Source organism: Corapipo altera, unplaced genomic scaffold (assembly GCF_003945725.1).
Source record: "Corapipo altera isolate COAL_440 unplaced genomic scaffold, ASM394572v1 61305, whole genome shotgun sequence".
In the NCBI taxonomy this organism is placed as follows: domain Eukaryota; kingdom Metazoa; phylum Chordata; class Aves; order Passeriformes; family Pipridae; genus Corapipo; species Corapipo altera.
The window spans coordinates 1037484-1053328 of NW_020884909.1; the positions used below are offsets into that span (position 1 = coordinate 1037484).

Here is a 15845-nt window from a genome sequence, read left to right on the forward strand (position 1 = left end):
CCTGTTCTGGTTTCCCTGCAGGAGAAAACAATATGGAGAAAACAAAAAAAACTCTCCTGTTTCGTTTTTGCATGGAAATAAGAAAGAGTCTGCCACTGATACTCAGAGAAACTCAGGCCTTACACATGCCAAGACCTGGCATCACGTCTAATACACTTTGACTTGGGACAGGTTCCATGACATGCCTCTATAAGTCTGTTTCCTACACATACTGTATTACACTGTAATGAATCCTAAATTAATTTTCTACAGCCAGCCTGCTGAGGATAGCATTGGTGACAATCTAATTTCACTTTGCTACACAGAGAGCAAAGACTGCTTGAAGGTTTTGACTGCTTGTCACTGAGGTTTTCCAAACAGTAGTGACAAGTGACTATTTAAAATCTCACCTCTTCTTCTTACATCCATTCAATTTCAAAGCATGACTACTTTGGATTAGGTTTTCTGCTTCTACCTGTGTGTATTTGCCTACACAGGATATCTGTGGTTTTTAGCAATCAAAGCCAGGCATTATACTCAAAGCTGTGAAGAACATGTTCTCTGCTTGTCACAGCTGTGGTAGACAAACACAAATGAAGTACTGTACGGTTTGGATTTTCCCCAAAATTACATGAATTCACAGCTACGGCCTCTTACACCCAGGAAACAAATGAGCAGAAGGAGGGACAGTTGTAGCCCCTGTTTAGCAGCAGTGTTCAGTTCAGTTTGCCTTGTCCTCTATGCGTGAGGACAACTTCATGCTGAGCTGTCTTCTCTGTATGCAGTTTCTGAGGGTCACTCTTGCCAGGAGCCTGCCCTCCAGGCACCCCCTGTGCATCAGAACTCTCCCAGAGAGCACTGTCAGGCACTGCCAACCCCTGCCAGCCCAAGCATGGGTAGACACCAAAGAGTACTTGGAACAAGAATTCTCTTCTTATTTTGTCTAAGAGCCCCGCCAGTTGGTCAGGCTAGAGCAATTAAGAAATGAGGTATGACATTTTCCACAGCAGAGGAAATGCAAGCATTTGGCGACATGTGAAAGGAACCTGCTAAGTAGAAACCATTTGTCATCATGAATTATGGTTTTCATTGCTCCTGTTGGCATTTGCAGGAGACCTTATCTGAAGGGGTGTGTACACGTTGCAGCACTGTTGAGTTACTTAAAACAAACAAACAAACAAACAAAAAACTACTGCTTTGCTCCCTGCATACGGTGAAGTCCTGCAGTACTTTTCCATGTTCACCCTTCCAGCCGCCAGTGACCCAGAAAATCAACTCAGCAGATTACAGGTTGCCCAAGTACATAATGCCAAATAATTGTTCAGGTGCTTTTCTGGAAATTTCCTCCTGTTTCAGAGGCCATAATGACTAGAAAAAGGGACTGTGAGTGACCAATGGGAAGTCATAAAAATACAAAAAATCACCAGCCATAAATGAGTCATTTTGCACTTTCAGAAGAAAAAAAAACAACACAAAAACATCTTTTACTGTATTTTGGGCTGAAAACCCAAAACAAATGCTCTGTCTGGAAATAGTTATTATGGGCTGTTCTGATTCAACTGAATAGTGTGTAAAATGATTGTACATCATTTTACCTAGGGACTGCAGGTTCCTCTCAAACCTGATCACATGCTTGCAAACAATCTCACTTTTAAACTTCAGATATTGTTGCTATGGTGTGTCAAAGCTCCTGACATGTTTACAAAGCAGGAAGATAAGTCAACAGAAGAGTTTAGTAAGATAACAAAGAACAAATATTCAATTTGTTGGTTTTTTTTTTTTCGAAAGCTGTGTCTGTGCCTTGCTGTGCAGGGAAAGCAAGAGAAAAAATCCTCACATACTTTCCCTGAGCACTCAGATGCATTCACTACAGCTATAAGCAGCATACTAGGTTAGCAGCATACCTGTTTTTGTCTTCCCTACCAGGAACTTATCAAAATGTTGGATTCAAACTTAAGCTTGCACTAGTTTCCCTTAAACCAGAGACTGCAGCCCTGAAGGAGTTGGGAGTTTTTTGGTTTGGGTTGGTTTGCTTTTTGATTTTTTTTTTTAGGAAATGTTTGTTAAGAGAACAGCATTTAGCTCTTGACACTGGAGATGCCCTCACCAGGCTGCTCAGTTCCCGGGTGATCTGCTCCTCAAATAATAGGACGGTCAAATTCAGTCCACAGGAGATGTTGTGCAATGACCTCTTTGTTGGAGAATTCTTTATTTGAGTGAGAGATGCCAAAGTTGGAGGCTACCTGTCAATATACTGTGCCATAAAGTAAAGGTGAGGAGGCAGGAGCAAGGCAATGCCTAGCCCTGTGTACCCCCTGTCTGACACAGCCCTGATACAGTTGGCTTTTTCCAAAATCTCTGTCAGATCTGAATGACTTTAACAGTTGATTTCCTTACTCTTGAATGATTTTGTTTCATAAGCTTCCCAGGCTATGCAATTCTGCAGGTGAATTGAAAGGCCAGAAAGTTCAAGGGTTTATTTTCTAGCTCTAATTCACCTTTTTCTTCTTAAACTGACCTTAGAGCAGCTAGGTCATTCCTTCCACCTTTCATTCCAGCACAAAATGTACAAAAATCTATGCTGAGTGTTATGCAGCAAACCCAGATCAACAGACAAGTGGTTTGGGGAAACGAATAAAAACACACAGTGCACATAAGCACCTGTTCATATGTTATTCCCAATATAGTATCAGAATTCAGTAGATTAAACCATAAGCCTTATAGTACATCCCCTACAAATCTTTTACGGACAGATAACTTCAACAATGTAAGCCTGACCGCTCAACTGACTCTTTCAGCCCTTCTAGATTAAAGTATCTTTTTTTCTTTCTCTTAATAATGCCTTTGCATTTATTTGGGAGCTTCCTGTACAGCCTTTGTGAGCTATGTTTACTCTGTTTCTCCTTAAAAGACATATCTTTCTGGGAGGTTTTTTTTCTCTCTCATCTTGCAAGGGCCAATTCAATGAGACCAGAGCAGCGTGACCAGCGTTCAACTCTGCAAAGAAAAAGTAAATACACTACCCTCTTCATTAGAATGGGAGGATCTTGAAAAGTGTGCAATTCAGGGCTGATTGACCCATGTATTATTATTTTGTCTGTCTTCTACGCGCCAGGCACTATCAAAATATCAGTCTCACTAAACCAGTGTAACATGTGAATTTGCTGGCACAATGAAGTAAAGCGCCATGGGTATTACAGCTACCTGTCCAATACTACTCGCACATGCTTGCATGAAACCTTCTGATGGAGCCTTAATCGCCTGAATTTTACTGGCAGCTATTTTTAATTTGGCTTCTGCCCCACTCGGCACAAAGAGTGGAGGCGGGTCACTTAGTGAGCAGCAATTCCAAAGTTTGTTTTCTTTCAGCGTGGTTCCCTAAGCCGTATTTAGTGACAGTGGCACCAACAAAAGAATGGCTGATTTCCTTCTGAGATTTTCTATGGTGGTCATTCTGCTTGGGCATTTAGCAATAATTAAACAATTTTCTCTCTGCCTGGTGAAAAGTCTGCACTCTGTAGACGTAGGAATATGAATCTTGAGCCCATGTGTGTCTAATTTGGGGCATCTAGGGTTACTAATTTGAGGCATCAAGGACTTGCAATAAAGCAGTTAAGCCAAAGCTGTTGAAGTGGCCTTGAGCCTAGTATTTCTCAGTTTCTCTGTGTTGTCTGAGAGTAAGTCCTAAGAGACAGTGACTTCAGCTCGTCAGTAAAAACCTTTCCCCCCTTTTCTATCCCTGATCACAAGCTTTAAGAGCTCATTTGAGTTTTGGAACACTCCTACATCCCCTAATTTCTTGCTGTGACAGCAGCATGCAAATATAGGAAGAAAAACCAAAGGCAGTTTTGCAAATAGCCTGAGCATGAGTCTCTATTAAGCACTCAGGGTTGGCCTGTTTGAGACCTTTCTCAACAATCCTCCCACTGTTTTCCTTATGATCTCAAACGCTAAAAAAGCAATGAATAATTAATAGCTTGAAATGATGATTTGTGTCTAGTCCTGTTTATTGAAACACCTGCCAACTGTGCACAAAACTGATGGAGGGCTATTTCAGGGTAAGGTATCTACCCTGGAGAATATAAAAACCACCTATGTGTTATGTGTGGATGATTAGGGATTTTAATGCAGGACTGACTGCTTTTGGATGGTGACATAACATCCTTTCCCCCAGGAACTAAACATGTATGTCAGTTTATCCAAGCAGTCAGAGAGCAGCACTGTGCTGGAAAGCCATGTGAGAAGGCTGGAAAGCCTTCTGACCCAGATTCTGGGATTTCCATGAGACACATCTTTGAAACAGTGGGACGAAATGGCTCTCCCTAGGATCTCAGAGAAGTGTGGGGACACGGAGTCCCTGTAATTTGCAGGTGTTTGTGGAAACAGTCTCAAGACCAGTGCTGGAGTCTACAGTCTGTCACAGTTCACTGGAGTTCTGATCTTCAGGCACTAGTGCAAAAGCTACAACTTGCAAAAGCTGCAACTTATGAGAACAAAATTAGTTTCCTAAGGCAAGTACCTAGAGCTCCAGGCATTAGTTAGAAGTCATGCCACATGTGCAGGGCAAGAACAAGTCTGCCTTTTCCACCACAATGGCAGTGTAAATTGGAAAGTGTGGGGGGAAAAGGCAAGTAAGGCCTACAAATCATGCAGGCTTGAGAGACTCTCAGTCACCAGTTATGTGAGTGAGTGGGAGGGCTGCCTACTCTGATGCCCTGACTGGCAGCTGAAACTGGCCTTTTTTCCCTTATTTCTTCCTCCCACTCTCACCTTTGAGGAAATCACAGATTCAGTGCTTGCTGCAGTGGCTTTTGCATCCAGGCCTTCGCATTTAACACCCATATCAAAGCAACTCTTGGTCTCTGACATAGGAGGAGACAAGCTTTTCACGAGGAATATGTTTTTGAGGACTTTTTTGGCCATGCTTTATGCAGCCTGAGAAATACAGCTGGCATTCCTGCACTTGCAGGCTGTTGCGGCACAGTCCCTCTTTGACTGCTGTGCTCCTCCCAGTACAAGGTTCTCTTAAACTCTCCACTCTCATGGCAAGTGATTGCTCCTGACTCAGTGGTTTGCAAGGAGAGGAGTGTGATCTGACAGAGGCTAAAACCTCCAATATATAAAGTTCCTGTCTTGAAAGCAAGTGTGCACAGGACTGCTGTAAGCAGCAGATGCAGATGAAATCGTGTTCCCCCCAGACTGCCCTTCTGGGGACAGAAGAGTACAGGTGGTTAAAGGCAGTGTGACCACACAGCCTACACAGGCTACTGCACTGCCTGTGTAGAAGTGGAAAGACCAAAAGCAAATTGCACTTCTTACCCACAGTGAAAGAGCACACAACTCTCCAAGACAGGCAGGGGATCAAGAAAGGCATAACCTCAAGAAGAAGCCAGCGGCATCAGATGAAAATGTGGTTCAACCTCAGATGAAAACCACCTCAAACTATTCATAGGAGAAAAAGCTCATGCAACAAAGGTGTTCAGCTATGAGTTTTTAGCTATGTCTTCTTTGGCTTGACAACACTGGCCTAGACACATCTTCATGTGTTTGTGGATGTTTGTTCAAATTTTGTTTTTCCTTTGTATTTCTGTCTCTCTCTCGGTCTTTCACCTTTACTCTGGGCCCTCCCCTCTGATTCCCATCTTCCTCCTGGGGGTGTTTTCTTAGAGGGATTGGGATGAAGTACTCATACTTCAGGTATCTCTACAAAGTTGATGTTACCATGGCAACATTTATTCCAGCTTTTTAATGAGACCACTGAAATATAAAGGCTGTCTAGTGATATTTACTGGAATGTTGCCAAGGCAACCTCTGCGTTTCTCAGAATGACTGGATTTATGAGCCTTCAACCATTCAATGCATCTAAGCTGAGTTTTGGTTAATCAGCTGAAGGTTGGGGGCAGGTGGGTGGTTTATCAATGGAAAGGAATGCCTACTGCAGTCACAGAGTGAACATACAAGCCCTTGAAAGCCTCACCAATTCCTTTGGATATTTTTAATAAAATCCCACACTAAGACCAATGCCTCTGCTAACTAAATTTTCCAGGTCTCACTGTCAGTGTCTCCAAGTCACTTGACCATTTCCCTCTTTGTCTTCAGGTCTTCAGGCACAAAAACAGTGGGGAAAAAAGAACTTTAAAAATTAACCATAGTACCAAAGTAGTCACACATGACCTCTGAGAGTCACCTGTTCAGTCTGGGATTTTTCTGATCACTGTCTTGCAGTAAATCGATGGCTGATTCGACTCCCAGTGTTGTGGCTCTGTGAGAGGGCAAGGAGGTTAATGACTCCTACCAGCCACCTGGTAATGATTCAGGTAATTATGTTGCTGAGGGCAGCTACATTTCATTTAGACATTGACCTGACAAGGGAGGATCTGCTGACAGGCAGTGGTGCACAACACAGGCAGATGTACATACAATGTTTGGATTGAGAGCAGGGAAAAGAAAACCAAACTAAAACATTCACATGCTGCAGCATGTGCACCAGAACAAACCAAACTAATTCTGTCACTCTCCATGGGTCAAAGGTGGCTGTAGGAATAAGCAGATATCCGGGGCAGAGGATTAACTGGAGTCAGGCTGGAGATATAAAGGGGAGAAACTGACCCAGATAACAACAGGAAGGATTTAGAGAACAACTGTTGCACTAGCTAGTGACCACAGCTTTTCCAGCATTTTTGAATACCAGAAGCAAAGTGATTTGTCTGAGCTGAATATTTGCAAACCAGAAGAACTGCCAGGGGAATGATAGAGAAGCACCTCTGGGGTCTAGTCATCTCCAGCCTCATCTGGGATCTTTACAGGGCTGCTTTGGATGCCTTGCTGCAGGGAGAGATGGGAGCTGACAGCCTGCCCAATGCAGAGGGAAAGTCATTGCCAAGGCTGCCAGTGCCAAGTGAGACAGAAATCTTGCACAGGAAAAGCAGTATGATGGATTATACAAGTTTTCTCCTGGGAGGGAAGGCATCCTCTCAACTAATCTTCAACCCGTCTGCACAAACTAATGACACATAGCGAAGGAACTGTCTCCAGCACTCCCTAAGCTCCATAATTAGCTTTTGCTTAGACAAATCTAGGTGACCAGTGATCTCTTGAGACAGAGTAAAGTACGCGCACTCTCGTGGTTGGTTGTAAGTATCTTTGTAACAGAAAAATAGGTCCCTCCCGTGTCAATGTATCTTAGAGATACATACAATTCAGAGGTCATGATGAAGATGGCAGGAGCTGTAATTCTTCTGCATCTCCAGAAAGGCAAGGCAACCAGCCCACTCCAAAGGCCAAATGATTTCTTTAGAGGATGCAAAGCTACGTGGCTCAGTAAACCACCACATCTGCACAGATGGAAAGTTCTGTAAATATCTCAGCTCTTAAATGCCTCTTGCTCTAACAGGGGATGGATTCAGACTCAAGATCCTCACAGTCCTCATCTCCTGGGCAGCCCCAGCAGGCACTTTTTCCTTGGCCAGGTGCCTCAGGGTCCTTCTCTAGAAGGGGCTTAGCAAGAGAGCTACACATGGACGAATGCCTGCCCAGCGTAAAACAAGCTTTGCTGTTTCTGCAAATGAGGCACTTCTGGCAATCTCCCATCCTTGTTTGGAAAATATTCTGTTCTGTCCTGCAACGAGAAGGACCCATCTGACTGCATCTGTTGATCAGTGCTGAATGTTAAAACAACATTTTCTGTCTTTTGCTGTTCAGAAAGCCAAACACCATTTGAAAGCTCAGCAACCTGAAGGCAAGGACAAGAACAGACTCTGAATGGCCATGAAAACATCCTGAAATGACTTCTTTTTTCACTCAAGCTGAGACATAAGCAGTCCAAAGCTCTGGTTAGACTTTGTGCTTTTGCAGACTGGTGCTACCGAAAACACAAGACAAGGAAGACAATGCTTACTCTGTAGATAAAAGTTGTGAGAACTTTAAAAGACAAGTGTTCCTTTGACTAAAAAGCAAATCTAAGGAGGACAAACATGGTGAGTGGACTAGCCCTGTGAAAAGGAGGCAAATCATGCCCAAGACAGTAAATGTAATGCTAAATAAAATACATGGCTGATGAATTGTTTGTAGTCAAATCTGATTAGCCAGGTCATTAATATCTCACACACAATGGTGCGACAGAGAAACAGGTAAGGGTAACAGACCATTTTGTGAAATACAAGTCAGCCTGAGACGTCATCCTTTGCAAGCTGCTGAGTATAAAGTTACTGTGTTAGGCAAAAAGGATTTCCTTGTAAATCCAGAGCCAAATATGGAAGGCTCCTGGGGGAAGGCAGCTCCACATGCTGGAAACCCATAACCTCCCAGATCCACACTGGACTTCAGTGCATCTCCCTGTGGCTTACTCAGGTAGCCAGCAAAATGAGGAAGATTTCCCTCCTCCTCTTCCCTGTAGAGTTAAATGTAGATGGGGACAACCCTTAATTTTGCACAGGAAAAGCATGGGCTGTTGCTGACCCTCAATTTAATCATGGTGTTCAGGCTTCTTTAGCAATACACAGAAAGTCTTTGTATAAGAAGAAAATGTGCAGCTTATAAACATAAAGAATTTATGGATTGGATAGCAACACAAAATGTTGCTAGGATTTGATGTGCAATGCAGACAAGCATCATGCTTGCCATCCCTAAAAGAGACATTAGGAGTCACTGGTGGCTAGGAATGTATCAGTCAGATGGGCTGATGGCTGACCTCTGAGGATCCTTGGGACACGCAACCTGTGTTACTTTCATTTCCCACACCAGCGGAGGCAGTTAGCTCTGATGACTCTGTCAATTACCAGCTCTGGGGTTTTTTTTTTTAGGATTTTATATTTTTCAAAGTTAGTGTTTATTCCTTTGAATGCTTCAGCATCTAAAAAATGTGTCTTAATAAGTTTAGTCCTCTGTGTGATTTTTCTTTTCTTATTTTTCTGTGGACTGACTTACAGTTGCTTCAGCCACAGCAACCCAGGGAACAAAAGGAGCAGCAGATGGACAGGGCCTCTGGAGGCAGGTTGTGGTTTGCAGAGAGAGGCACACATTTTCTGTCACAATTTCGGGAGCAGCAGAGAGGAGAAAAGGAAATACATGAACAGTATAATGATGTAAAATCGTATCTGATTTTTGAGTGCCATATCACAGCAGCAGAAGCAGTTTAGGCAGGTTGCAAGGGGACTCAAGAGGAGGTAGTGTGATAGACAGTTTTGTGTGGATCGCTCTGGCAAAGAGCTGTTTCATGCTTGAAATGTACTTTTCGTGAGGATAGGAGGCTGAGTGCAGCACATAACTGGGGCCACAGTGCCAAAACAACAGGAATCCTCCAGATCAGTGATGTCTCCCTTTCTAGGTTGTGGTGTTTCTGCAGCTTCAACAACCCAAACGGGTGAAGAGAGTAGATCATGACACAGACAGGGTTCATGCTAAGGAATTCAGCAGTACCAGTGGCCCAGTGTCCTATGTGCTGGGGAATCAATAATAAGGAGGCTTCTCTGAGCAGTTTTCCTTCATGCATTAGTTTGGGAGTCTGCAATTCCTGCATGGGACGCTGTGGCAGCAGCACTGCAGGGTCCTGCACTTGAAGGCTAGCTGCAGCAAGCTAGGCACCTTTTGTGTCTCAAAGCATTTGGGCTCCAACTCAGTGGTGAGGGCATCTTTGCTTCTGTTGTGAGTCACAGCTGCTTCCCCACGGCCTCTGCATTTACAGACTGCTACTCTGTGCAGATGCCATGAAAGCTCCCTCTCAGGCAGCACTTGTGTCCTTTTTACCATGTGCTAGCTTCTTCCCAAGGCCAGCCCTTCCTTTCCTTTCAGCCTGAGCTAAGCTACGCAGTGCTGACACTCCAAAAGAACAGCACTTCCAGCACTATTTCACTGTCGTTTTGCAGTGGCAGCAAATACAATATAAAATCTCTCCAACTACTTACTTTCATGCTGTGTGGTACTGGAAATCATCTTGTTTTGACAAAGTAGCTAAAAGGTAAAAGTGATGCTTTTGGTAAGGAGTTTGCCTGTCCCCAGCAAAATAAGAAAAATAATCTATTGTTTTCTCTTCTGTTGGTGATTAGTTCTGATAAACACAGGAGGTCTGTAGGTTTAAAGGATAGCAAAGAATCACTATTGTCTGGACCAAATAATGCATTTCAGTGGTTTTCAACTGAGCTCACAATCTACTTCATAAAGTTTGGTTTAGGTACCCTGAGAATCTGGGTTTTCTAAAAGAATTAGAAACTCTTCCACCTGTAATCAAACTGTACTTTGAGTATCATCCTTTTTCTCTTCTTTTCTCTTTCCTTCCTGCTTTCGTTCAAAGGATGAGAAGAACCAGGTGTTGATCACAAATGCTTGGCTGCAGATGGTGAGTAGCCTGTGTGATTTCTTAGTTGAAAAGCAAGATTGCTATCTATTAACTTGTCTATAATTCGATAAAAGTAGGCATTTTAAGTCCTTTAAAATTTCCCTAGTGCTCCTTTAAGCTTTGAAAATGAAATTCAGGAGTCTACATAACCCTTTGGGGAGACCTGTTGACCCTTGGAGTATGAAACCAACTGCATTGTTAAGCCAGTGGATGTAGGGATCTAGTAACAAAGAGCCCAGTGTTAGGGTACCATTATGACTAAGAAGAGTTTCTTCAAGGGTCTGAAGGCCCTCTTCATAACCAGTGATGGGGACTTGGGAAGGAGCCAGACACCTGTACGACACAGGCTCCCTGTACTTGCTACTTCTGGGAAAATCTCCACCCCTATCTGAAACAGAGAGCGAAGTCACAAAATTCCCATCACTTTTCCCTGATCACAGAAGTGACCCAGCTACATTGGACCACATGCAGAGTGCTCTGACTGGGTGGTGGGATGGCTGGGGATCACAGACAGCTCCCTGCTGCACTGCTGGCAGTACCCTGGCACATCACTGGGTACATTGCCTTCCCTTGTGCTTTACAAACCTCATCCATAAACATTCCTTCTCCCCATTCTGCAACCTGCTCCAGCTGAGGATTGACCTCCACAAGTCATACAGGATAAGCAAAATTGATCTTCACTCAGGGCTTTGGGGAAGGGAGTTCCCCATCTGGTCTGCTGTTGGCTGCCTATGGTGAGGGATATAGTGTTTTTATGGTGCATAAACAGATCTCCTTAACAGCTTGTGCTCAATAAAGTTGCAGTTCTTGAAGAAAAAACCAGTGGGAGACATGAATGATTGAACTAATTCGTTTTTGATTTCCTCAGCCAAACGCTATCTCATATTAATGTGTTCAACGGAACAGGCTGTTTCTTCCTCAGTTACCTGCTGGGATTTGCAGCAGGAATGAGTGGTTTTCCATCACAAAAACGAACCCAGACAAACCTATCCGAGTACAGGATTGTTAGAACAGACCCTTGGGTGTCCTGTCCCTTGCAACAGAATGTCTATATATCTATATAGATATATGGATATATAGTTATAAAGATATCAGCACCGATAAGGGTTTCCCTTTCCCTTACAGCCCCACCACTGAGGTTTGCTGTAAGTCACAAGGTTCAGCCAAAAAGTTGTTCCTTTCTTGAATTAACTGTTTGTGTTGAGGTGGAAATCAGAAACAACCCCTTGGCATACAAAGTTCACTTGCCTACCTCTCATAGCAATTTGTTATTGAAATAGTCACCCAACCATGGTCCACCTACCAGTGACAGTACCCAAATCATTTAAATCACCTCACCTCAGAACCAGTGTGCCTGCCAGCCCACCAGGAAAGGTTTGGGATGCCTGGCTTCAGGCCACAGAGTGCAGAGCTAAACACTAATGTATGGCTCACAGCTTCATTAGTCACATTGTTATTTCCTATGTATTTATGCCAACCTTTCTTAATAATTAAAGCTGAGCATTAAACTGTTATCATACTCCTGCTATTCCTACTGGCAAAAGCCCTTCTGTTCCCATAATACTCCAGACAACTTAGAAGAGTTTTACAAGCTCATATAATCTGATGTATGTGTTTGCCAACAGTCTTGGGTTGATGTTTACCTGTCTTGGGATCAATATGAATACCCAGGGGTGCAGAACTTGCGATTTCCTGCTGACCAGATTTGGGTACCAGACATTCTGCTGTATAACAGGTAAGCAAGATGTGCAATGGCTGCTGGGAGACTAGAACTGGGTGCTGAAAATCAGCTGTGCTTCACTGATATTCTGTGCCTTTTGCCATATATGGGTTTGGTTCTTACACTTGAAAGAGTCACGAAACCAAACAAGCACCAGCGAAGAGATTTTTCTAGTATCTAAGTCTTCCTTGCTGTAGTTCTGCAGATGTCTTTAACTTCTTCTCAGTGAACGCAGAGTGAAAACTATCCATACTCTCTTCATAATTACCACGTCTCTCCTGGAAAATTACTATCGTGTATCTATCATAGTATTCCTGATTGAAGTAAACAAATAGATTTTCTTCTCACTTTACTCATCATATATTTCATAAATCTCTCCGTCATTCCTCTTCCACTCTGAACACTCTCTAGTCTGTTTTTCCTCCTCCAGAGCTGAATCTAGCTCTCTAGCCAGTACCTCTTCAGTGCTGAACGGAGTGGAAGTTCTCTAGACAGCTGTTTCCTTAATGCTTTCCAGGAGGAGAGGGCTTTGAGTTTGCATCTTAGTTTTGGACTTCTTTTTCGATCTACTGCAAACCACAGATGTTGTGTCTCAGCCCTGCTGTCTCAATAGAGTTTCACTGATATGTCTTTCTCTGAGAGTTTTCAGAGTAATACTTTCTAATTATCCAGATTAAATTAATTCTGCTAGTTTCCCTAGTTCACCAAGACTCATCTTCCATTCCAAGCACTCACAGCAAAATATCCAAAGGATGCTTGGAGACATCTGAATTGTTTCAGTGTTCTTCTTTACTTCAACTTTGGTCCTTATTGTCTTTTTATTCCTTGTCAGTCTCTAAAAAAGGAAGCATACAGCCTGGTCCATATTACTGTACTTTATAAGAACATGGTGAAGTTCAGATATATCACCTACCTCCTTTTAGTCAGTAAGAAAATTAGATTGATTTGATGCAGTTGGCTCTTCACAAATCTGTGCCAGCTGTTTTCACCTCATTTTCTTTGAAGTTAGAATGACGTGTCTATAATTTCACCTTTAAAAAAAGTCAGAATTTTCTTTGATCTTCCTAATTCACTGTGCCGTTCCCTGTTCTCCACAAGTCCTCACAGATAATTGTTAATGCTTCAGAGGGTATTTCGGCCAGTCCTTTCAGTTCTCAAGAGTAAATTTCATCAGCTCTGCTGAGTAGAATCTGTCTTATCTACACTTCTTTAACCTTTTCTTCCCGTATTCTGCCATGAATTCCTGCCACTGTGCGAGAATTAATTGTAAAGAGTGAAGCTCAGAGGGTGCAGGATACTGGAACTCTCTGCATCCTGTGGTTTTCTTTCCTTTCACAGCAAGTGATGAATCTATCTTTGTCTTCTCCTTGTTTGCTTGTATTTATAAAGCCCTTTTTTGTCACCTTTTATGTCTTTGATAATTACCACTCATTCTGCAGCTAGCCTTTTCAGTTTTATCTGCCTTGTTTGGTTCTGGGGGCAATAATGAGGACTGAGGACTCAAGACATGGATATAGAGCAGATCAGAAGAGGAATGGAGGGTCTGAATTTTCTACACCTGGTTGAGAGATAGGGCATGTAAGGTGGTGTAGTGATGTAATATAGACCTGCACACAGCCACCACAGGCAAGGTTCCATAAGCCCAGGGAATCCTCTGTGGTTAATCTGTTCCCAAGAGATCTTCTGAAAAAAGGCCCCAGACCTTGCTCCTTTGGACAATTCTTGTCATGGTCTGGCTCATTACTCCCTTAATTTTCACAGAATTGCTTGGAACAGTAAGGAAATTCTGTTTTCTTGGTCCCTTTCACCTGGTTTTTGCTCTCTGGGTCTCAATGAATCTCCTTGTACAAGGCCTCTAAAACAGCTTCTCCCCAGAGCCTTCCTCCAATACTAGAAGCAAACCCTCAGCCCTCTGCATCCCAAGAGACTGCAGAATTGCTAAGTCAGGCCACCATTGCTGTTACAACAGATATCTGGGTAGCAGATAACTTGATTTGTACGGTGAGCTGCCTCATTCTGACAGCTGCCCTAGAAAAGCCTCAGTGTACCAACTGCCCAGTTTTTGGATACAGCTAATATGACACTTTTGATCCTTTCCCTTCTACCTGTGCTCTGAGACATCCAACGCTCTGCCTTTCACTTCTTTGATGACATGACAGCATACAACCCATCTGCCCAGGGGCAGGCTGACAGTGTCTATGAGAAACTGAGATGCAGGTCAAGGGTAGACTCTTCGCCCAGGTGTAGGAACTAAATTTAGACTTTCTATGGGTTGATTCAGACAAAATATTATTTCCATGTTGACAGTTGCTACACCGTTCTCAAACATCAGGTTGTTCTTTCTCTGTTTTGTTATGTTTTGTTTATATTGTGTTACAGTGCAGATGAAAGGTTTGATGCGACATTTCACACGAATGTGCTGGTGAATTACTCTGGATCCTGCCAATATATTCCTCCAGGTAGGACACAGAGAACATTTGTTTGCTTTTAATCAAATTAATACAAGCAATTTGCCTTCATGAATGAAACCAAGATGTTTTAAAGCAGTCTGTGGAAATTTTGCAAGCTGGGTAGTTATGGGACAGACCCACTGAGATAATTTACATCCATTATCAGTAGTGTATTTCCACTTCACAAGTCAATAAAACATTCTCCTGAGCAGTTTGCTTAGAACTTCCAGAGGCCCACCTGAGATATCATCCAAAGCAAGATGGTGTGCACCATCACATATGCAGTCCAGTTAGGTCTTTGTTGAGTGGGGAGGTGTGTGACTAGAGGAGGCCCTGAGAGCAGCCCTCACTCTGCATTGAAGTCCTTCTGCCAGGCTGAGGCTACAAGTCCAAGTGAAAAGAAAAACTGGGATTGATCTCAGCCAGCTGGACCCAAGTCTCAGCCTCTTTTCCATCTGTACTGCTGATTCCATGCCTGCAGAGTCCAGCAGCCAGGACCCACCAGCAAACACACGGGCTGTTTCACAGTTACTCACTGTGGTGGACAAAAAAGCGCCCAAACTTGGTGTCATAGCACAGTATAGCCCCCAGGCATGTCCACAGGTCCCAACAGAGACTTCCCTGATGGCTGGTCCACTGTTGTCCCCTACCTCTGAGACCCCTTAAACTGGACTAGACACATCCAGAGTAAAATTCAAGGCTCAGGTTAACACAAGTCTATAAAGGCCAGCACTGAGCAAGGTTTAGCATCATAATGTATTTTCACGGTATGGTGGGTCTAGGACAGAGCCTAACCAGGAACTCCTTTCAGAAGTAGTTCCTCACAGGAACTACAGCCTCTGTGAGTGCACATTTGTGTACTCTGTCCTTCTGTCAGCACTGCCTGTAGCCTGCTGAGGCCAGCCAGCACTGGGAGACAGGCTGGGCTGCTCCTGGGCAAACTACCTCAAGGATGCAGTGAGAGGTGGGTCTTCACTGGCAGAAGAAGAGAGGTTATTCCACTCGTGTCAGCACCTTCCACCTGCAATACTTGTTTGGTTACCCCATAACTGTATCACACATACTTTCTGGAGAGGAAACTTGCTCACAATCAATCAGACAGATAAGGGTAATATGAAATGCATCCTGCACATGCTTGATCGTGACTAATTTCTATCCACAGGCATTTTGAAGAGCACCTGTTATATTGATGTCCGCTGGTTCCCCTTTGATGTGCAGAAGTGTGATTTGAAGTTTGGCTCCTGGACTCACAGTGGCTGGTTGATTGACCTGCAGATGCTCGAGGCTGATATGTCCAACTACATCTCAAATGGAGAATGGGATTTAGTGGGTAAATTGGCTGGCCTAAAAATTTTCAATGGCC

The 15845-nt window shown here is 43.4% G+C and overlaps 1 protein-coding gene across 2 annotated transcripts in view; it reads left to right on the forward strand.

Annotated features, from left to right (window-relative positions):
- The window catches only part of LOC113951768 (neuronal acetylcholine receptor subunit alpha-7-like), a 57103-nt gene that overhangs the window by 20156 nt on the left and 21102 nt on the right, over positions 1–15845 (forward strand). The window contains exons 3-6 of one of the 2 annotated variants that reach the window (XM_027653167.1): positions 10268–10312; positions 11938–12047; positions 14412–14491; positions 15645–15812. In XM_027653167.1, coding sequence (XP_027508968.1) covers positions 10268–10312; positions 11938–12047; positions 14412–14491; positions 15645–15812 — 403 coding nt within the window. The remainder of the gene's footprint in view (positions 1–10267; positions 10313–11937; positions 12048–14411; positions 14492–15644; positions 15813–15845) is intronic. The other variant, XM_027653168.1, reaches the window with a different exon arrangement.